This window comes from Nyctibius grandis, chromosome 20 (assembly GCF_013368605.1).
Source record: "Nyctibius grandis isolate bNycGra1 chromosome 20, bNycGra1.pri, whole genome shotgun sequence".
Taxonomy (NCBI): Eukaryota; Metazoa; Chordata; class Aves; order Nyctibiiformes; family Nyctibiidae; genus Nyctibius; species Nyctibius grandis.
Window position 1 is genome coordinate 316,009 of NC_090677.1, and position 21,733 is coordinate 337,741.

The window sequence follows — 21,733 nt, forward strand, 5'->3', positions numbered from 1 at the left end:
CTAGGGAGTTTTCTAGTGACATCTCTTACCCGGGTCCCAGGGAGGCAGCAGACTTCCCTGTGGGTTGGGTCTGGTTGGTGTATGGGGCCCTCTGTTCCCCTCAGAAGCGAGTGACCTATGACAACTACCCTTCTTTTTTTCTTAGCATGAGTGGTTGTGGTGCTGGACCTGTCCTGAAGTCTGGATCCCCTTGGGCTGGGGAGCTGGGTATGGCAGGGCACACCAGGAGCACATGGCGACAAGCTATAAACCATCCAAGGCAGGGATGGAGCAGGGGAGCTCCTGCAGAACGGAGCTCTGACACAACCTCTCCTACCTGGGGTGGGGAAAGCATCAGGGAAAGCATCATGATGTTTTTCCCAGCGAGAGGGTGGCTGGAGGTTGCTTGTCCGACACTGGAGTTGCAGCTGGACCAGGGCCAGAGGGGTCAGCAAGAGATGCTTGGGGTGGGTTCCTAACTGCACAGGGGGTTGGGAAGCATTAGGAAGTGGATTTGGGAGGGAGATAATACCAACACGTTAAGAGACCTCTACAAATACAAAGCTTAAGCCTGTGGCCCTCTACCTGCACAGTGTGCATGTGGCTCTCAGGCGGACAGTGGGCTCTCAAAAGCTGGTCACATCTTCGCAGATCAATCACCCTCACCTGGAGAGGGGACTCGCTTGTGCCATGTGATGAGTGGCAGCACCAGTGGGCTTTAACACTCAAGGCGGGGACCATAAAAGCAGCTCTGTGGGGTCAAACCAGAGAACTGGGTAGCCTCTGATACTGTCTGGAGGAGAAGTCCATGTGGCTTTCCCTGAGCGCCTGCCAGTCCCAGCTGTGTCCAGCTCAGGGCCCTCCAGCCCATATGTGGCCTCTTCCCATTTCATCCCCCCACATCCCCTGGGGAACGCCAGCCCTCGCCACCCATGTGCCACTAGGTGCTCTTGCTCAGCTGGCTTCGGCCAGAGATGTAGGATGCTGCTGAGCACCCAGTATTGGGCAGAGGGTCCCGTATGGTGCTGCAGCTGACATGGTTTGGGCTGGAAGCTCCTGCTCCATGTTGCAGCATCAGGCTTTGGCAGCGCTGCCAGCAGTGCCAGAGCTGCACGGCTTTTCCTCGTGCCTCTGGCACACCCACCATCCTGCTCACGCCAACCCCCTTATCCCCAAGGTGCTGCTGAGAGGCAAGATGTGGCTGCTGCTGGTGGCCCTGTGCCTGGCCCAGGGGCTGGGCGACGCCATCCCATTCATGGGAGCCAGCTACGACAACCCGGAGCAGTTCATGAACATCGTAAGTGCCATTGGGTCAAACACACCCCCACAGGACCTAGGCTTCCCCTAGGCTTCCTGGTGGTGTGCCCAAAGTCCTCCTGAGGGACGAGCTGGGCTCTGCCCTTCCCTTACCCTGGCATCTGCACCCATGGTCAGAGGGGGGGCTTGGGGCATCAAGAGTTTCCTATATTTGCATGGGTGTCACTCACCTCATGCCCTCAGCTTGAGGTTGGCCTCTCCTTGGTCTTCCTTTAACATAGATGGACCTTCAGGTCTTGAATGTGCAGGTGGAGGTGACACCAGAGAGTGTGGGTGGCAGGAGTGGGTGTCATTGGGTCAGGCATAGGATGATGGACACCGATGGGTCACACTCTCCCCTCGGACCATTGTCCCTGCAGAGCCAGAAGATCCATTTCCACGGGTATCCCAGTGAGGAGTACAACGTGCTGACGGAGGACGGCTACATCCTCAGCCTCAACCGGATTCCCGGCAGCAAGGGGGACACTGGGCACTCAGGTGGGCTCGCTTTTGCTGAGGGTGAAGCAGCCATGACCCTGCTCAGAGGTGAGACAGCATGCAAGAGGAAGCCAGTGTGAATGCCCGTGCCTTCAGACACGGTTTTGGCAGCTGGAAGTTTTTGCCCAGCTGCCTTGAGCTGTTCCTGGGGATGCAGGAGCTCAGCATCATGTTTCACTGCATCCAGGACAGGGAAGCACAACCCACTGAGCCCCAGCAGCTCCTTCCTTGGACCAAAGCCCTTGCCCTGGTCCAAGGTTCCCTGATAGCTCAGGCCTAGGGGTGGCAAAAGTCCTTCAAACAAAAAAAGTACCAGCAGAGACAGGGAAATAATGGGAGAAGGGAATATTTAATGTGCAGCCTGCAGAAAATAATACCGAGATGCACAGGGCTGTTTTATTTCCATATGGGAAGAGGTTTTCTTGCATGAAGTACCCGACTTCTTCTCTTTCAGGATTCAGGTTACCCGTGTTGATAGTGCACGGGTTCAGTTTAGATGGTGGCGACTGGGTGGACAACCTCCCCAACGGCAGCCTGGGTTTCATCCTCGCGGACGCGGGGTACGACGTCTGGATCGGAAACAGCCGCGGCAACAGCTGGTCCCGCCGGCACCTGAACCTTTCTGTCGACCAAGAGGAGTTTTGGGATTTCAGGTGAGGAGGTGCCCGAGGACAGGGCCAGGATGCTAGGATGCCAGCGCTGACCACCTGATGTCCATGGGAGGCTGGGAGATGGGCATCTCCTACAGCTTCTCCCCTTGCTCCCCAGCTTCCACGAGATGGCTGTGTACGACCTCCCCGCCATGGTGGGCTTCATCCTAAAGCAAACTGGGCAGGAGAAACTGTTCTATGTTGGACACGCTCAGGGCAGCACTGTGGGTGAGTGAGGAGGTGGAGCGGGCGGTGGACGGGAGCGGGGCACTGGGATGCCACAGGAGGGGCATCAACATCTATCCCAAACTGGAGACTCCTGGGGACAGGGCTGCATTGGCCCATGTGGGCGCTTTCCCCACCTGACTTCATGGTCCTTCTGCATGGGAGAGGGTTGCTGCATCTTGCCCAGCCGTCCTGGGCTGTGCTCACATCCAGGAGTGCTGCAGCTTCATTTTGTTCAGACTCTGCATCTCGAACAGGAGATCTGGGATGAGTGCTGTCGCTGTTGGGATTATCGTTGTGATCTCTTGCTGCTTTTCAGGTTTCATAGCGTTTTCGAGCATGCCGCAGCTGGCTGAGAAAATCAAACTCTTCTTCGCGCTGGCTCCGCTCTACACCTTTCAACACGTCAAAGGCCCCGTGTTAAAGATAGCGTTTTTACCAGACGCGGTGCTGAAGGTACGTGGGGTGTTTGTGTGTTGTTACTACCAAAACCCAGGAGCTTTTGGCAGCTCATGTCCTCCTCATTGCTGCTGTGCACTGAGTCCATGCCTGTGGCAGGCGTTGGAGACACGCGTGGGGAGATGAGCAATCCCAAGATCCCAAACAGCAGGGATGTCCCTCTCCACCCAGCTGAGCACAGCCAGTTTTCACTGTTTAAAATATCCGTACCTCTCTATCATTACTGTTTATGTTTTTGCTTATTGACCTCACCACACCCCAGTCCCATAGCCCAGGAGGTGCTCAGAGCAGCCCCACACCACCTCCCTTCCACCCTTTGCTCCAGCACCTGGAGAAGGGCTGGAGGGGGAGCTGGCACTCTCCCTGGATGTGCTCCACCTGAGGAGCATCTGTCAACGGAGGTGGCAGATGAATGGTATGAGTCTGGCCATCCTGGGCTGAGCTTTGGAAGCTGATACCTTAGAGACGATGCACCAGGACGATGGGGATGATGGCATGTCATGGAAAGGATAGTGAGGGTTTCAAGCTGCTCTGAGAGTCAGGTGTGACCATAGGTCAACCTCCTTGAGAAGCTGGCTAGCCCAAATGTGTCAACAACCATATTGAGGAGCTGCCTGTCAGCTGGGGACAAGCAGCTCCCATGGAGAGGGGACACATGTTACAAGACCTGCTGTGAACTGTTTCCTTGCGCTCTTGCAGACAATATTTGGAACGAAACAGCTGACTCTGGTGGGGAGGAAGGAGAGAGCCACCCTGGCCAAGAAGTGCAGCAATCTGCTAACAGCTGAAGTCTGTGAAAATGAGATCTTCCTCATTGGCGGGTACAACACGAAGAACCTGAACGTGGTGGGTGCATCAGGCTCTCCAGGTCACAGCCATCTCCAGTTTTCCTAGACACCCGGAGATAGCTAATGAGATACAAAAACACAGAATCACAGAATCAATCAGGCTGGAAGAGCCCTCTGGGATCATCGAGTCCAACCATTGCCCTGACACCACCATGTCAACTAGACCATGGCACTAAGTGGTCTACAGTCCAGTCTTTTCTTAAACATCTCCAGAGATGGTGACTCCACCACCTCCCTGGGCAGCCCCTTCCAATGTCTAATGACCTTTCTGAGAAGAAATGCTTCCTAATGTTCAACCTGAACCTCCCCTGGCGAAGCTTGAGGCTGTGTCCTCTTGTCTTAAAAACACCGTTCGAGGCAGCAGTTGTTTGGAGATTTCTTTCAGTGGTGTTGGAGTGTTAAACCTAATGGAGGCTTTGATAGGAGAGAATCACTTGTGGTCTTGCCTGCAATGGAAAGGTAATTCCTGGCTCATTTTCTGCTGACCTGCAACAAGTTTGCAGAAAATAATAACAAAAAATTGACTGGACCAGTTGTATTTCCATTTTAAAGTGGTGGTTAACTTCTTTACCTTTAAAAGCTGCTCCTAGCTCTGAACAGAGTAAAGCTGCTGGAGCAGATAACGTTTATATTGGAGTGATAAGACAATGATTTTTTTTGCCTAGACAGATTTTCATCATTCCCAACTCACTTAGAAAAATACTTTCTTTTTCCCGCAGAGCCGACTGGATGTATACCTAGCTCATTTTCCAGACTATACATCAGTAAAAACTCTTCTCCACTGGGGACAGGTAGAGACTGATTTTATAACAACTGTGACCAATGCTTTTTCTTTTAACCTGTGAATACGGTGTTTTACAATGCTGCTTCATTCGCCCCGGAAACAGGTAAGGAGGTAGAATCAGACAAAGCCAATAAAAGTGATTTTTAAGTTGCTGCACCAAGGTGTCTCAAAAGTCACAGCTGTTAGCTTCTGCTTCTGGCTGGCCAAGGCAGAGCCACCCAGATGCCTGCTTCCACCCCAGGTAAGGACACCGTGGAGGTGGTTTTTGGACTCCCCATTTGGTCTGGCCCACAAGATGGGCACCAGCAGGCACCAGCTCAGACACCAGGGCTGCGCTGGGCAGTGAGCGCTCACCTGGACCCTGCTGCTGCCCTTTGCTTGATGTGGGGCTGATCCAGGACAGGGTTAACCCTTTGCCTCTGCCTTCCAGACTGCCAAAACTGGGGAGTTCAAGCAGTTTGACTATGGGGAGAAAAACCAGGAGAAGTACAACCAGGTAAATGGGCACTCGTGGAAGGAGGAGCAGAGGATGAGGCTGGCTGGGACCAGGATGGGGGTAGCCTCCTCCAGTGGCCAGCGTGGCCTGAGTCCTCTGGGATGCTAGGGGCAGCAGACCCCATCCATTAGTGCTATTCGTGTTGGAGCCTGCGAATAACCGGAATGTTTCCCCCCCTCCCAGGCCACCCCTCCCTTGTACAGGATAGAAGACATGATGGTGCCAACTGCCCTGTGGAGTGGTGGGGAGGACTGGGTGAATCCCCCTCCAGAGACCCAGCGCTTGCTCCCCCGCATCACCAACCTCGTTCGTCACGAGCACTTCCCCGACTGGAACCACTTCGACCACCACTGGGGCCAGGATGCCCCTCAGCGCATCTACAGGCAGATGATCGCACTGATGGAGCAAAATCCATGAAAGGTCCATGTGCTGCCCCAGGATGGAGGAGCCACCCGTTCCCACGTGCCTGGGAGCACAGGTTTTGTGAAGGCTGCCACTCTGCTCATCCCTTCTTAAAAATGTTTCCTGTCACCCAATTCCACGCTGCTTTAATGTCTTAAATGTAACGGTGTGATCTCTGCCTGCCCTCTGTGACTAGAGATTGCAATAAACTCTTGCATCACAGCCGAACTCCAACCCTTCGCTTGGTGGGCCTCACCATGGTTGTGTTTGTACCTCATTGCCAGGGCAAGGTGTGCAGGAGACGCTGGGGTTTTTTTAGCTTTTGCTGGCCCAGGGCATTTCAAGCACAAAATTTTACTCCAGAAATTGCGCATGTGTCTTGGGTTGTGGGTTTAGGTGAAGGAGGGGTGGAAAGTGGCCTTGTCTGTGGCCCTGGAAAGGCTGGAGAGGGTGAGCACTAACTGCAGGAGAGAAACATTCCTCCCAGTAGAATGAAACCAGAGACATTGATGCACACCACATACCTGAGAGGTGGTGAAAGGGAAACATCCAGGCCTTGGGGTTAGGCTAGGTCTTTCCTGGGAGATAACCCACCCAGAAGAGTGCCCCACATCACCTCCTGGGGTGCACCTTATGGCAAAAATCCAACTGTGTTTTCTAAGAAGTTGAATTTAACATGGCCTGCAGTGTTACCTAAGAATAACGCTCTGTTCTCAGCATGTGTATTTGAAAATATACATGCTAAGGGGTTGTCAATGTCAATGACCAACTGGAGTCCAATGTCATGACCTCTATGTCAATGACCAACTGGAGTGCATGGAGCTCTGCCTGGGCATGGACGAGGAGCGAACCGAGAGCTTATGGGTCGGTATTAAAGGGAGGGCAGGGACAGCAGACATTATGGTATCTGCTACAAGCCACCCGGCCAGGAAGACCGAGCGGTTGAGGCCCTCTACAGGCAGATAGGAGTAGCTTCATGTTCACAAGCCCTGGTCCTCATGGGGGACTTCAACCACCACGATATCTGTTGGAGGGACAACACAGCAGGGCATAAACAATCCAGGAGGTTCCTGGAATATGTTGATGGTAACTTCCTTCTTGGCTAAGTTGAAAAAAGAATATTCGCGCAGTCCGAAGGAGTCTGAAACAGAGTATGTGTGGAGAGTGTCGTTAACTGGCGGAGACCAGATTATGTTGAGTGAAAGAGAAGCTGAGGGATATTGGGGACCTGGAGTGTTTTTGACTACTCGTGATTGTAGAGCCCCTTGGTCTCTCACCCAGCCTATTGGGCTGGAGGTTTAAATCCCTTGGAAATGGGAGATCCTCTTGCGCTTACAGGCTCGGTGGATGAGCTTGTGGAGAATGTGCAAAAGGTGGCTTGTTTGCAGATGATGTGTGATCAGGAATTGAAATTTAGGCAGGAATCCCCAATGATGATACCAGTAGATCCTGAGAGGATGACTCCCCTGATTAGAGGTTTGCCTGATTCATTGAAACCCTTAGGAATTCAATTACAAGGCACTATCAGAAATACCCCTCAGAGTGCACGGGTGACAGCTGCTTTAACCGGAGCTGTAACCCCAGATTGCTATACCATGGGACAAAAAGTGTGGACATGGGGGGAGGTCGCCCAGGAATTAATTAACTGTGGGTGGAAATATGTCTGAGTTAATACCTTGTCGGCGAGATCGGAATCAAAGGGCTTGCGGCGTACTGAGATAAAATCCCCTGGCAGCAGCACAAGGTTCCCTCCCCCTAGATCTCCTGGTGGGAGAAACATACCAAATAGGCGAAACACCTCATGGTCTCTGGGGTGGCAGAAAGGTGTCCCTAGAGACCTCATGGACGGGTTACCCACAGACAGGCTGGAGGAATTGGTCTTGGGGTGGCCCGAAAAGCTGGTAACCAAAGCAGGCTATAACTGCATCTTATGTAAAGAGTTATTTGAAAGAAAAAAGGATCTTTGTAACCATTGGCAGAATCATCATAATTGTGAAGACCCTTCCGCTTTGTGGACAATTTTTAGTTTGTCATCAAAACAAGGAATTATTGAACTTTCTAGTAATGGTTCTAGTAATGGTCTAGTAAGGGGGAATGGTTATAAACTGACAGAGGGGAGATTTAGATGAGATATGAGGAAGAAATTCTTTGCTGTGAGGGTGGTGAGACACTGGCCCAGGTTGCCCAGAGAAGATGTGGCTGCCCCCTCCCTGGCAGTGTTCAAGGCCAGGCTGGATGGGGCTTGGAGCAACCTGGTCTAGTGGAAGGTGTCCCTACCTGTGGAATTGTTGTTGGAACTGGATGATCTTTAAGGTCCCTTCCAACCCAAACCATTCTGTGATTCTATGATTCTATGAAAAATATCTACACATCTATCTATCTACCTACCTACCTATCTATTCTTTCTATGCATCTATTTATCCATCTACCTATCCCTCTACCTACCTATTTATTCTTTCTATCATCCATCCATCCCTCCCTCCCTTTACCTACTTATCTATTCTGTCTATCCATCTATCTATTTGTCTGTCTGTCTGTCTACCTATTCACCCATTCATCCATCCTTCAATACCTCCAAGACATGTGTGATGCTCACCTGTGAAGTCTAAGTTTAAGATGCATGGGAAGAACACTATGAACAACAGGCAGGGTTTGAAAACAGAATTTCATGGGGCTCAGGTCAAGAGACCCCTCCGCAAAGCACTGATGATTTTGGTGAGAACTTCCCAAACTGCCTGCCCATTCCTCCCAGACTGCACACCGGCTGCCCATGCAGAGATGGGACAAGAGGTGGGAAGATATGGTCTGAGCTCATGCTGTAGGTAAATAGCCCAGAAATGTCCTGTGTGACCCGTGTCCCATGTAAGCACGGGGACAAAAATGGCTTTGCTGATGTAGCAAGCAGCACAGAGGCACTGGGTTTCGTGGGGGATGGATGGTAGGGGTGTTGCCAGCCTCGCCCTGCCATCTTGCTCCACTGTCCCATCTCCTTGGGACCCTTCAGCCCCAGGAACAGGGTGCGCTGTGGGAGGGACAGGTGTGGGGTCAGAGCAAGGGTCCATCAGTTCGGACCCTCTGCTTGAGCCTCCTGTGTGAAGGCCACAGCAGCCAAGCTGGTGGTGGTGGTGAAAAGATGGAGGTATACTCCCCATTCGAGGTGTTTCCCAGGGAAGAAGTGTTTGCCCCAGGTACATTCCCATGTGGTCTGTCTGGTCTCCATCTGATTGAAAAGCAAAGGTACAGGATGAAATTTCAATCTTGCAGGATCTGTGAGCTGAGCTGCCCCTGTGTCTTATGGGATGTTGCTTTCATGGGCTGCTCCTGTGAAAGTAAAGGTTCATTTTACAAGCACCATACTCTGCTCCCCCTTTCTTCCCTCTCCTTCTTCCCCTGCCAACGGTGATGGATGGATTCACTGTGAGGGAAACCAAATTGCACGTGACCACAACCAGCCAAGGAGTTACTGGCCCTGGACAGGGTGCTCTGCAGAGCTTCATCATGTGTGACCATGCCACTGCAAGGATGTGGTCGTCACCAGGGAGGGAAGAGCAAAGCTGCCTGTGCTGGCATGATGCAGGTTGGAAGAGCCCTGCCTGCCCCTTGCAATGTCCCAGAGGGCTGGATGTGAGAGGGGTGCATGGGAAGGGGCTCGTAATGTCCAGAGCTGGAGTCCCCTAAGTCCTGCATGACTGCCCTGCAGCACAACCTCGGTGATGCCCACCAAGGGAAGAGTCAGATTTGGCTTCAGCATGGGAGTTTATTACTTAAATAGTTTCGAAAAACAAGGGAAAGAAATAGTACTGCACACCAGGAAGAAGCTTGGAAGGTAAAACACCAGGGCACTCTGTAGTCACAGAAGGCAGAGAGAAATCACAAGACACTGTTAGCTCACTAAACCAGTGTGAAATAGGGTGACAGGAGATGTTTCTAGGGAGGAGAGAGCAGCGTGACAATCCTGGTACAAAAGCCAGTCATCCACAGGATGTGGGAACAGGCAGCTCCTCCATCCCGGGGCAGCACACAGACCGTTCATGGATTTTGCTCCATCAGAGCGACCATCTGCCTGTACATGCGCTGAGGGGCGTCCAGGCCCCAGATGTGATCCCAGTGGTTCCAGTCAGGGAAGTGCTCATGATAAACAAGGTTGGTGATGCGGGGGAGCAAGCGCTCGGTTTCTGAGGTAGCGGTAACCCAGTCCTCCCCACCACTCCACAGGGCGGTCGGCACCGTCATGGCTTCTATGTTGTAAAAGGGCGGCGAAGTCTGGGAGGGAAAATCATCAGGTTATTCAAATGAAGGGGAAATAGAAAGGTATCAGCTGGATTTTAGCCATCAGAGCTGCTGAGAGTCCCAGTTATTCATCTCCTGGAATATACATTTAGGAAACGCGAACAAATGTGATGTGGGGCAAATGTGTCCTGCAAGATCCTCATGGGACTTGTCCCACTAGGGGCAGACAAAAACCCGAAAGGTTGGATTGGCACCAGCTGGCCAAAATGGGACCAAATGGTTGAGTGTTCATGGAGGTCCCAGCCACGGAAGGAATTACAAGACACATGGTTACATGATGCACAGGCTACCTTCATCCCAGTCTCGGCCAACCTCATCCTCTTCTCCTCTTAGCAGAACCGAGTCATGCCTTCATCCTCACAAGCAAGGAGCACCCCTTGCTTACCTGGTTGTACTTCTCCTTGTTCTTCTCCCCATAGTCAAACTGCTTGAACTCCCCAGTTTTGGCAGTCTGAAAGGCAGAGGCAAAGGGTTAACCCTGTACAGGTAATCCCTTAGATCAGTCCCACCATGGGGAAAGTGCAGCTGCAGCATCTCTGCCCCAGCACAACCCTGATGTCTGGGCTGGTGTTTGCCCATCCCTCAGGACCCACAGTGGGGCAGCAAAGCAGTGGGGCAGCCAGCCCAGTTGGGGGTTCGGGCAAAGCAGATGGAGGGTGCTCGGGGTGTAGTCACTTGGGCTGTCTTTGAGCATATCTTGTTTCTACGCTGGCAGGAGGGAGCAGGACTCATCCACTGTCCTGCAGTACTCTGTGGACAACCTCAGGTGCTTACAATGGACTGACAGAGTGCAAGTCACCTGGTTGGGTGGGGAGTTTCTCTTGGGCATTGTTTGGGTCTTCTGAGAGCTGCCAGCACTGTGCAGCTTTTCCGTCATCCCTGTACTTCCAAATTAAGAGTCTTGCTGGCTTGCTCTTTCTCCAACTGTTTGTGCTGAAATGTCTTAATGTTGGAGGAAGAAGCATGTGGATGTTGGACAAATTCAGCTGAAAATACTAGCTTTTTCCATCACTCTTAGTTCACTTTGTGATTGGCAATGGACTGTCATGTGCTCTTGCAGCAGTGATCTCAGCTTTTTCCATGTCCGCTTCCTTAGGCCGTTACTGGGGATGATATGTAGGTGTCTACAGATCTGGGGGTTGGCTTAGCAGGGCAGGGGTTGCACCAGGGAACCAGCATGGCTCACGCATCCCCCAGGACTGGGGTTTTGGTGCTCAGGGAGTCCCTTTCAAGGGCAGGTTGTTTACAACAGGCAGAGGTGTCAACTGGTCGAGCAAGCCCATGTGTGGGGTGGAAGATGAGGCTGATGGCAGGACCGATGTGGCCTCCAAGGAAACACAGGGAGAGGGGACACTTCACCAATCCTGCCACCATGTCTATCCACATGGTGAATGGAGCAATGTGGCAGACCATTAACCCAGCCAGCCCAGGAATGACCACTGGGTTATCAGGTGCGACGAACAGGACAATCCCTACCTGGCCCCAGTGGAGGAAGTTCTTAACGGATGTGTAGTCCGGGAAATGCGATAGGTACACGTCTGTTCGGCTCTGCCAGCAAAAGAAAGTCCTACTGCAAACAATACTCAGGCAGGATTTAATACTCATTTGAGGCTAAAGTCAACAACACTTGACTGTCATCCAGCCTGCTATTTGTTTGCTTTGCCTAGGCTGCCCCAAAGCAGGATGCAGTGAACCTTACCCTGGGGAAACCACTGAGGAACAGCTTCCACGTGATCACTGTGCCTTGAGTGCCCACCTGGCCTCCTGCTTTCTCAGTTAGAGACACTAGTACTGCAGGGCACCTCAGTATAATTGGCAGCAGAAATCCCACTTTCATCTTTAGGTCAAATTGATGTCAACAGCAATACAAGGACCCTGCCACATCAGAGGTTGGTGTTGGCATCTAGCCTGGCCTTCCACTAATGTCCACTTCAAGGCAATGCAAGTGAACAACCCAACATGTGCTCATGCCTTTACAAACCTGCGCTGTACATCCAGGCAGGTTGTACAAAGCTAAAACACCACGCTGGAGTCAACAGCATCTCAAAAGGAGTCTTTCATTTTTGATGTTAAGACCTGAGAGCAAGACAACTCTTCATAATGAATTTGTATGAGCTTTTATATTGGATTTCTTACTCATCATTTGTTTGAGCTACCAACAGAAACAATGGGGACCCAAAAAACCCACCATTTTAAATCTCTTGACTCATCATTTTCATCCTTGGTGCCCCTGTCCCATGACAGTACCTTTGTTAAGCAACCCAGCCCCTAACGCGACGTGGCACCTACGATGACATTATCATATTTCTTATTTGGTCAGCCACAATCCCAGGGAAACGTGCCTACCGCATTCAAGTTCTTCTTGTCAAATCCACCAACGAGGAAAAGCCCGTATGCGCAGAGCCTGCTGAGCGGCCGGCAGCTGCACGCCCTGGCCAGCGCCGCTCTCTGCTTCCGTCCCAGCAGAGCTCCTTCTTTCGTCCCGAAAATCACCTGCCACAGGGCACAGACACAGCGGGTTGGTCAGTGCCTGGCACTGATGCCACTGGGGTAGCCAGCCTGGCGTCTCAGGAGGATCGGTGGGTTTTCCTGTCCCCTGCAGTGGGGAGAGCCTGGCATACTAAACCCTCCCTCACTGGATGCCTCCCCATCTCCCCACGGATCCCAGCGGCATCGACACAGTGGTGGGGTGGGAGCTCAGGGTGAGGTTTGCCACAGTGGCACAAGACACTCCACTTCCTGATTTCAGCTATCAATTATTAACTGCATAACTAATTAGGACAAGAAAATCATAACACAACTCTTACCTTAATTATTGCATCAGGAAGATAGAGAAGACTTAACACCGGACCTTTACCCGTACGAAAAGTGTAGGCAGGACCCAGCACAAAGAACATTTTGATTTTCTCAGCCAGCTGTGGCATGCTTGAAAATGCTATGAAACCTGAAAAAAAAAAACCAAACACCACAAGAGACCATAGAAGTCCTACAAGCAACTGCCATGTGGACCCAAGTGCATGAATTCCCCCCTTGCATCCTAGATCTCCTGTTCAAGAGTCTGAACAAAACAAAGCTGCAGCACTCCTGGATGTGAGCACAGCCCAGGATGGCTGAGCAAGATGCAGCAACCCTCTCCCATGCAGAAGGACCATGAAGTCAGGTGGGAACAGCACCCACATGGGCCAATGCAGCCCTGTCCCCAGGAGTCTCCAGTTTGGGATAGATGTTGATGCCCCTCCTGTGGCATCCCAGTGCCCTGCTCCCGTCCACCGCCCGCTCCACCTCCTCACTCACCCACAGTGCTTCCCTGAGCGTGCCCAACATAGAACAGTTTCTCCTGCCCAGTTTGCTTTAGGATGAAGCCCACCATGGCGGGGAGGTCGTACACAGCCATCTCGTGGAAGCTGGGGAGCAAGGGGAGAAGCTGTAGGAGATGCCCATCTCCCAGCCTCCCATGGACATCAGGTGGTCAGCGCTGGCATCCTAGCATCCCTGTCCTCGAGCACGTCCTCACCTGAAATCCCAAAACTCCTCTTGGTCGACAGAAAGGTTCAGGTGCCGGCGGGACCAGCTGTTGCCGCGGCTGTTTCCAATCCAGACGTCGTACCCCGCGTCCGCGAGGATGAAACCCAGGCTGCCGCTGGGGAGGTTGGAAACCCAATTGCTACCATCTAAAACCAAGGCATGCTGGAGCAACACAGGTAACCTGGGTCCTGTAAATGAGAAAAAAACCCAAAGAAGTTGTTTGTTTGATGGGAGTACTTGGGAATGGGAAAGGAGCTGCCTTCACCTCCAGCCATGGGAGTGTGATATTTTCATAACATGAATGGAAAGTCTTCTGCAGGGTAGAAAGTAGCTTCCCGTGCAGTTTCTTCTCTTTTCTGGTGCTTTTTCTCCTCCAATTTGACTTATTTTTGCCACCCCTAGCCCTGAGCTGTCAGGAAACCTTGACCCAGGGCAGGGGGTTTGCCCTGGCGAAGAGCCATCATGGCCCTCCTTCTCCAGGTGCTGGGACTTGCTGGGTCATGCTGTCCCATCCCAGACACAGTAAAACACAGTGTGGAGCTCCTGCATCCCCAGGGCCAGCTCAAGGCTGCTCTGTCCCCACCAGTGCCCAGAGAAAAGCGTGTTTATCTCCCAGGAGGACCCACATCTCTTCCTGTCCCCTCTCCTCGCAGTGCAAACTCCAGTCACATCCCTCTTTCTGAAAAGACAATCCTCTTTGCCTAGATGACCCTCATTTTGCCTAGATCCTTGTTTTGACTTCTCTGCTCAGGAGAAGGGGACCTGCCGAGCCTGGCTGTGGGGAGATGAGTGCCCACCTCTGCTTCCAGCCTCCTCTCTGCCACCAGGAATCCGGTTCATGGTAAGGAAGTAGCCATCGTCTGTCAGGACTTGGTGCTCCTCGCTGCGATATCCATGGAAGCGGATTATCTGGCTCTGCAAGGAGAGAAACCAGTGGGGAAAAAGGTGGGTGGGTTTGACTTGGCTACTGGCAGACCTTCTCCCAAGCATGACGCACATCAGAGGGTAAACTGGCCCTGGAGGTGGCAGAGCTCACCTGGCACTGTTGTGTTTCTTGGCTGTGCTGAATGAGACAATCCTCTAAAATGCAATATATTAACAGAGCTCAGCTGGGTAGGAAGTTCCCCAGTGTGGGGTGCTGCCCCTTTGCTTGAAGCAGCGAGGGAAAGCCAGGGTGAGAAAGACACAGCCTTCTGGGGAAGGTGCTGCTGGGGTTTGGAGGGACAGCGAGGAGCAAGCGATGAGTGGAGATGCTGCATGCAAGGAAGATGCTCAGACTCTTTCCCTGCCCCCTCAAAAGTGCCTTCCACCTGTGGGGTGGCAAGACATGGGACATGCCATCTGACCATTTTCAGGAGAGCTGAAGAGGTTCTCCTTGTGTAAGAGCCACTCTGACAGTCACGGAGGGTGCCTGGAGCCCTGGGGACACCCCAGAGGCCAAACTGTCCCCCTTGTGGGTGGGGGTGAGGGGGTGACACGAGTGACAAAGGAGCAATGCAGTGACCAGCCGGCCAACAGCCCAGCGCAGCCTGTGGGCCATGCCCTGAGCCCCTCGGGTGCAGATGTCAGGGTAAGGGATGGGGAGAGCCCGGCTGGTCCCTCAGGAGGACTTTGGGCGCACCACCTGGGGAAGCCCAGGTCCTGCGGGGTGACCCCCGGCACTTACGATGTTCATGAACTGCTCGGGGTTGTCATAGCTGGTTCCTATGCACGGGACGGCGTCGCCCAGCCCCTGGGCCAGGCACAGGGCCACCAGCAGCAGCCACATCTTGCCTCTCCGCAGCACCTGGGGGATAAGGGGGTTGGTGTGAGCAGGATGGTCTGTGTGCTGGAGGCACGAGCAAATACCGTGCAGCTCCAGCACCACTGGCAGCACCGCCAATGCCTGATGCTGCAATGTGGCATGGGTGTTTCCGTGCCAAACCGAATCAGCTGTGGCCCCATGCAGGACCGTCTATCCTGCACCGGGTGCCCGGCAGCATCCTGCAGCTCCCGACGAGCAGAAGCACCCGGCGGCACGTGAGTGGCGAGAGCTGGGGCTCCCCAGGGGATGCAGGGGATGAACAAGGGCAGGAGGCAGAGAATGAAACGGAAAGGGGTCTCTGAGCCGGGCACAGCTGGCAAAGGTCAAGGTAGTAGGAGACGATACTCACCAGAGCCTCCTTGCTGCGCTGAGTAGAGTTCAACACCTGGTGGTTTTCTACTGATAAAATGTGCAAGAGGAGCTTGGAGGGGTTGAGCCCTTCCTTGCCTCACAATCACACCCAGCTGTCCCTCTCCAATCACATAATTTCTTGCCAGGCTTTTCTTGCTTATCCTGTTTAGCTTCTTGGTGTCGAAATTAAAAAAAAATATTAAGGCAAGAAGAGTAAACTCCAGCAATTCTGTTGACCCTGGAGGGTTTAACTCGTTAATGGCTCCTTGAACCAACGATACCATCTTTCTTTTGCCTATATTTGTGCAGCATCAAACAGGGCAGGAATCCATAGCGTCACAACTTAGTTTCAGAATCTGGGGAGAGCTGACAAGGCTGGTTGCCTGAAAGCAGCCTGTAGACACCCAGTGTGGCTAACACGGACCAGAGCTCCCTGACTGCTGAGCCTCTCAGCATCTGCAGAGGGGTACCTGCAGAAGGTGTTTCTCCTTTGAGTATGTGTGTGGGCACGTGCACAGGAATAGGTCCAAGAGCATGTGCCCATTTGCCACCAATTCAGTAATAAAAAATGCAGAAAGAAGCTTCAAAACCAGAAGAACCAGCTAAATGACATTTAATAATTAGGTGGGAACAGGGGACCTTGAACAATGTCACCAGCCAGAAGCAGTGCTGAGACACGCTTGCAAAAGTGGTGGAAGAGCATCTCGTTTTCTTGATTCTACCTTACCAACGGCACTGTTCGGAGATAAGACCTGCAATTGCCAAAGCCATTAATCTGTTGGCTTGTAGCAGCAGAGAAGCCCAGCACCAGGTATGGATGAGTCCTCCATATGTGCCTTGCACCTTGCCGAGTGGTGCAAGCAAAGGGTTGAGAGCTCCATATTTTGTGTCAGGGGTGGAAATGGCAGAGTATTGCGATTAGAATAGATGAAGCTGACACCAAGATGACCTGGGTCAACAGGGAGTCCGTCTCGGTGTTGCCCAGTGACCAGAACTGAGCTATTTCTGTCTTGTCAGCAGCTCCAGGACTTCGGAGAAAAACCTCAGCGTGAAAACCTGACCAAAGAGGTGGACAATCAGAAACAGCAACTCAGGGAGATCAAAGATTTCCAAGGGACAGACACAGCATCTCCCCACCTCACTGAAAATTGCCCAGCCAGCACAGCCACTCATCAGTGCCTGCATCAGGTGTGATGGCAGCATATTTGTGCTTAGTCTAACAGCATGCTAGCCCCAACTATTTATTACATGAGCTCGCCAGCAGGTAAAATTCACTTCAGGGAGCATCAGGCAGTCAATCTGTCAATAGATTGCCTAACAAAAGGTTGATAAGAGCAAGAAATTGGTATGCAGGATTGGAGGCTCTTGCATTATATAATGCTGAGGCTAACAAGGACGAACCACTTACATACGTAAGACTGTACCTTCAGATAACACACTGCAGGTTCCTCTTCCAAGTGAAACAAAGTCAGGCCCGTGTTATTTCATGCACAAAATGATGAGAACTCTGAGAAAACTCTAACGACCATTTCGTATGACGAAATTGCTGCACCAAACTAGAAAAGCTCAGGAGACAAGGACCAGCAGGACCAGCTGTCACCAGCACCGTGTCAAAACCAGCTGTAAACTTGATGACCTCCACCCAAAAAAACAGCCTGGAGATTTTTTGCCTCCCTGCTCCTACAGAGCCTGCAGTGGGACCTGCCTTTCGAGACAGGAGCTGGGATTTCCAGCCCAAACCTGAAAACGACCAATTTCTACTCACGTGCTCATGGGCCCATTTTGGGCTTTCGCCCGCATTGTGGTTTGACCTCTTTAATTATTTAGAATTCAAAAAATAGGGCGAGTGTGTATTTTAGACCACATGGGTCCTAATCACTGCAGGTATGGACAGCTGTCAAAACAGCGTGCAGCTTGTGATCCAGACGAAGACGTAGAAATACTGGGCAATATATTGGCCTTACAACAGATCACTATAGATTCATGTTGTGAGTTATTAGGAGGCAGGTTGAGGGAACCAAGGAGTTCTTAACCTGTGCACTAGCAGACCTGCTCAACAGACCCTCCAGGCTGATTAATTCACTGCTGAAATGAGCAAAACCCAATCCATCATTAACACAGAGGAGACAAAATTATCTACAAACCGTATTGATTGCAATTTCCCTCCAGTCCTCACCCTGCCTCACGACACAAACATTTTTGCTTTGGGAAAATATCTCCACAGCAGTCGTGGTTTTGTGGGATGCACGGAGAGTATATATCCCTCGGGTGCTACTGAAGCTACCTCCATCTCAAGAGGAGGCTCGGCACCATTGCTTGACATGCATTGTGAAGGACGTCTCATTTGCCTGAACAAAGATTTCACTCACCTTTTAACTGGCGTGATTTTAAAGGGATTTACATTCAGGCTCTTGTCTTCAGGTGGCCCTGTCTTCAGACCACCACCCATTTCACCCAGTTTCGCGCAGGCCCAGCTCTTCTTTTGTGGGAGAACGGTTCTGTGGCATGAGACACATCTGATTATTTCAGAGCGCTGAATGCTTATGAGAAGAGCAAGATCTTCCTCAGTTCCCCAAAGGGACTGGTCCCATTTAACATCTTTGTCGGTGACATGGATGGTGGGATTGAGTACGCCCTCAGCAAGTTTGCCGACGACACCGAGCTGTGAGGTGTGGTCAACACACTGGAGGGAAGGGATGCCATCCAGAGGGACCTTGACAGGCTTGACAGCTGAGCCTGTGCAAACCGCATGAAGTTCAACAAGGCCAAGTGCAAGGTCCTGCATGTGGGTCAGGGCAATCCCAAGCACAAACACAGGCTGGGCAGAGAATGGATTGAGAGCAGCCCTGAGGAGAAGGACTTGGGGGTGATGGGTGACGAGAAGCTCACCATGAGCCGGCAACGTGCGCTTGCAGCCCAGAAAGCCAACCGTGTCCTGGGCTGCATCCCCAGCAGCGTGGCCAGCAGGGCGAGGGAGGGGATTCTGCCCGTCTGCTCCGCTCTCCTGAGACCCCTCCCTGCAGTGCTGCATCCAGCTCTGGGGGCACCAACATAAGAAGGACATGGAGCTGTTGGAGCGAGTCCAGAGGAGGCCATGAAGATGCTCAGAGGGCTGGAGCACCTCTGCTCTGGAGACAGGCTAAGAGAGTTGGGGCTGTTCAGCCTGGAGAAGAGAAGGCTCTGGGGAGACCTTCTAGCACCTTCCAGTACCTGAAGGGGCTACAGGAAAGTGGGAGAGGGACTTTTTACAAGGGCAAGCAGTGATAGGATGAGGGGGAATGGTTTTAAACTGAAAGAGGGGAGATTTAGATGAGATAGCAGGAAGAAATTCTTTGCTGTGAGGGTGGTGAGACACTGGCCCAGGTTGCCCAGAAACGCTGTGGCTGCCCCCTCCCTGGCAGTGTTCAAGGCCAGGCTGGATGGGGCTTGGAGCAACCTGGTCTGGTGGAAGGTGTCCCTGCCCATGGCAGGGGGTTGGAACTAGATGATCTTTAAGGTCCCTTCCAACCCAAACCGTTCTGTGATTCTATGAGTTTCTCCACCACTCTACTTTGACCAATTACAAATCCTGAAGCCTCTAAGGGCTCCTTGTGCGAACGCCCCAAAGCACAGGTCATTTCTTTTTCTTGCCCAAAACGTTTCCAGGGAAAGGTTATTCCATCTGCATGTAACAAAATACAGCAAGGAAATGCTGCCTCAATCAATATGGTTTAAATTAACTGGCAACCAGGACCTTCCCCGGTGGCTACATCCGAGACGAGGCGATTTGCCTGTGCACCCATATCTCTAAAGTATTTGCTGTTAAGGGAAGTAAGGAAAAAACATTGTCCATAAAGTCAGAGATTTCCCGGCCACCCCAAAAAGACCAGTTTTCCAGGCCATGAGAAATCTGGGGGGATACAGAAATCGCATCAGCAACGGGCTGGATTATCAGTTTCCGTCCTCATTTCTCTCCTTCCTCCGGCTGTTGTCTGGTTCTTCTCAGCGTATCTTATCAATAGTGGGACATCATTGTCCAGACACATTTTCTTTTCCCCAACGTCTTTGGTGTTTCTGAATAAGAAAGTGGAAATACAAATGTATTGAACGCCTGCAGATATCTGCTTTCTCAAGTGCATGTTCTGTCTACGGTAAAAAATCAATAAATGAAGAAATCGCCAGCTACCACTTGTGTTCACAGCTGCTAAAAAAAGCCAGAAACGAAATCGTAGAGACGGGAACAACCCCTGGTGAAGGAGCAGAAAGCTGGGGACTGGAGGGAAGGCATAAGGGAAGATGTGAGTAGAGGAGAAGCAATAGGAATTAGCTGTGACGTTTGTGTCGCGCCTGGCGTGATCCCCTTGTCTGAACTGTGATACCCCGTCGTTCTCCGGGGGTAGAGAGAAACCCAAAGGGCTGAGGTTTGAACTCTTATAACACACGGGATTTTCTCTCTCCCTGGCAGTCTTCAGACTTCAGCCCTGCCTTTTGCCTTCTGGCTGTTTCATTCCCGATACCAATATAAGTTCAATGCATAAAAGCTGGAGTGGGCACAAGAGCATCTTTGTTCCTCTTTGATTTCTGGTTTGGGTGTGCCGTGACCTTTGGCTAAAACGTGTGTTCAGCAGGAGGATTTTTGCTGATGAAAACACGTGCCTCCTGTCGCCTTTCGTGTGAAACCACGGAATGACCCTCTGCGCGCCCGGGCCCTGGGGCTCCTTCTCCATCAGTCACGGTGTCCTTGTCCCAGCGACAGCACATCTTGCCCTGCAGCCCATGGCTGCGCCCTCGGAGGCACCGCACACGCTGGCCCACGTGCCAGTCATCACGGAAACGGTTTAAGGAAGAGTGTGCTGGCTGGTGAACCCGCCGGCGCTTGAGCAAGATCAACTGGTTTGTGTAAGATTTCACAGCCTGTCTTAACCCCCTGCGTGTGTCCCAGGTTGGAGCTGGTGGCTCCTGGGAGGAGAAGGACAGCAAGAGGTGGTGGTGCTCCTGCTGCCCGAGGAGATGCCCGGAGGACAACCCAGGCACGGCCGGGGGACGTGACACGGGATTAACGGGGCAGCAGAGCGCTGCTTGCCCAGACCTTTGCTGGAGGCATTGCGGCATGGAACAAGCGGCAGCCCTTGTGGGGTCAGACAGCCCGTCGGGCCCCCGTCCTCCCTCCCTCTGCGCCCCTCCAGGGCCTGGGGGAAGGAGAACTGGGGGCCGTGATTTATCAAGGTGATGCCCCCCCGTCCCCGTTCGTGGCCCTTCACCGCGGAGGGGGGAGGTGGTGGTGGGGTTAATTTCAAATCAATCTGCTTGAAACCAAACAAAAACCAAAAAGAAAAAACAACCGCCAAGAAAAAAAGGTCGAAGGTTTTTTATTATTTTTTTATTAATTGGTGTCCCCGTGCCCGCAGGACCGATGTCCCCGCAGGGCCCCGGGGCCAGGCCAAGCCCTTCAGCGCTGCCCAGAGCCGCTGTCTCTCCTGCTCGGCGGCCGGGCCGGGGGGGCTTTGTCCGGGGACCCTCAGTCCCGCCCGGCTGCCGGGGTGCCGGGTCCATGGCAGGAGCCCGGCCGGTGCTGCGGGGGGGCGGCGGGGCCTGGGGGCGAGGGGCAGGGTCAGCACCGCGGGCACCGCTCGCGCCCTCCGCCAGCGCCCCCGCTCCATCCTGCCCCCGCCCCGTCCCGCCCCGCACCCCAGAGCCCCCCTGCCCGCCTGCGGGCACAGCCCCGCGCTCGCCCCCCCACCCCCGGCACACAGCGGGGTGCCCTCTGCCCCCCGCCGTCCCCTTCGCGCCCCGGGGGTCCCCCCGTCAGCCCGCCCCGGCCGTACCCTCGCGGCCCGCGGGCGGAGGCAGCTGCTCGTCCCGCCGGCCCCGGTAGACGCGGCCGTCCCGGCCCAGGAGCTGCGTCTGGTCGTGCTGGGAAGGGGAGAGCGGTTGGCTGGGACACGGGGCCCGATCCCGCGGCCCCAGCAACCCCCCGCACCCGGCCCTCCCTGGGGAAACTGAGGCACCGACCCTCCGCACGCTCAGCATCCCCCTCCCAGCCCCGCTCCTCCCCCCCGTGTCGTCCCCCCCCATCCCTACCCTGCTGGGGAGCACGGTGAGGGGCTGGAGCAGCCGCGGGGCGCCGGGCGGCCGGGGCTGGAGGCG

At 53.2% G+C, this 21,733-nt stretch overlaps 2 protein-coding genes across 2 annotated transcripts; one reads left to right on the forward strand and one right to left on the reverse strand.

Annotated features, from left to right (window-relative positions):
- The first annotated feature begins 1,174 nt into the window (after nt 1-1,174).
- On the forward strand, nt 1,175-5,652 carry LOC137672387 (lipase member M-like). Its single transcript, XM_068416575.1, has 9 exons — nt 1,175-1,276; nt 1,656-1,773; nt 2,228-2,426; nt 2,542-2,651; nt 2,968-3,104; nt 3,807-3,953; nt 4,675-4,746; nt 5,170-5,235; nt 5,419-5,652. The coding sequence occupies exons 1-9, from the start codon at nt 1,175-1,177 to the stop codon at nt 5,650-5,652; spliced, it is 1,185 nt and encodes a 394-aa protein (XP_068272676.1).
- Nucleotides 5,653-9,666: 4,014 nt separating this feature from the next.
- On the reverse strand, nt 9,667-15,220 carry LOC137672395 (lipase member M-like). The gene is made up of 9 exons (XM_068416594.1): nt 15,119-15,220; nt 14,250-14,367; nt 13,442-13,640; nt 13,222-13,331; nt 12,735-12,871; nt 12,274-12,420; nt 11,404-11,475; nt 10,313-10,378; nt 9,667-9,900 (listed from the first exon to the last, which is right to left on the reverse strand). Exons 1-9 carry the CDS (start codon nt 15,218-15,220, stop codon nt 9,667-9,669), a joined length of 1,185 nt encoding a protein of 394 aa, XP_068272695.1.
- Between the last annotated feature and the right edge of the window lie 6,513 nt (nt 15,221-21,733).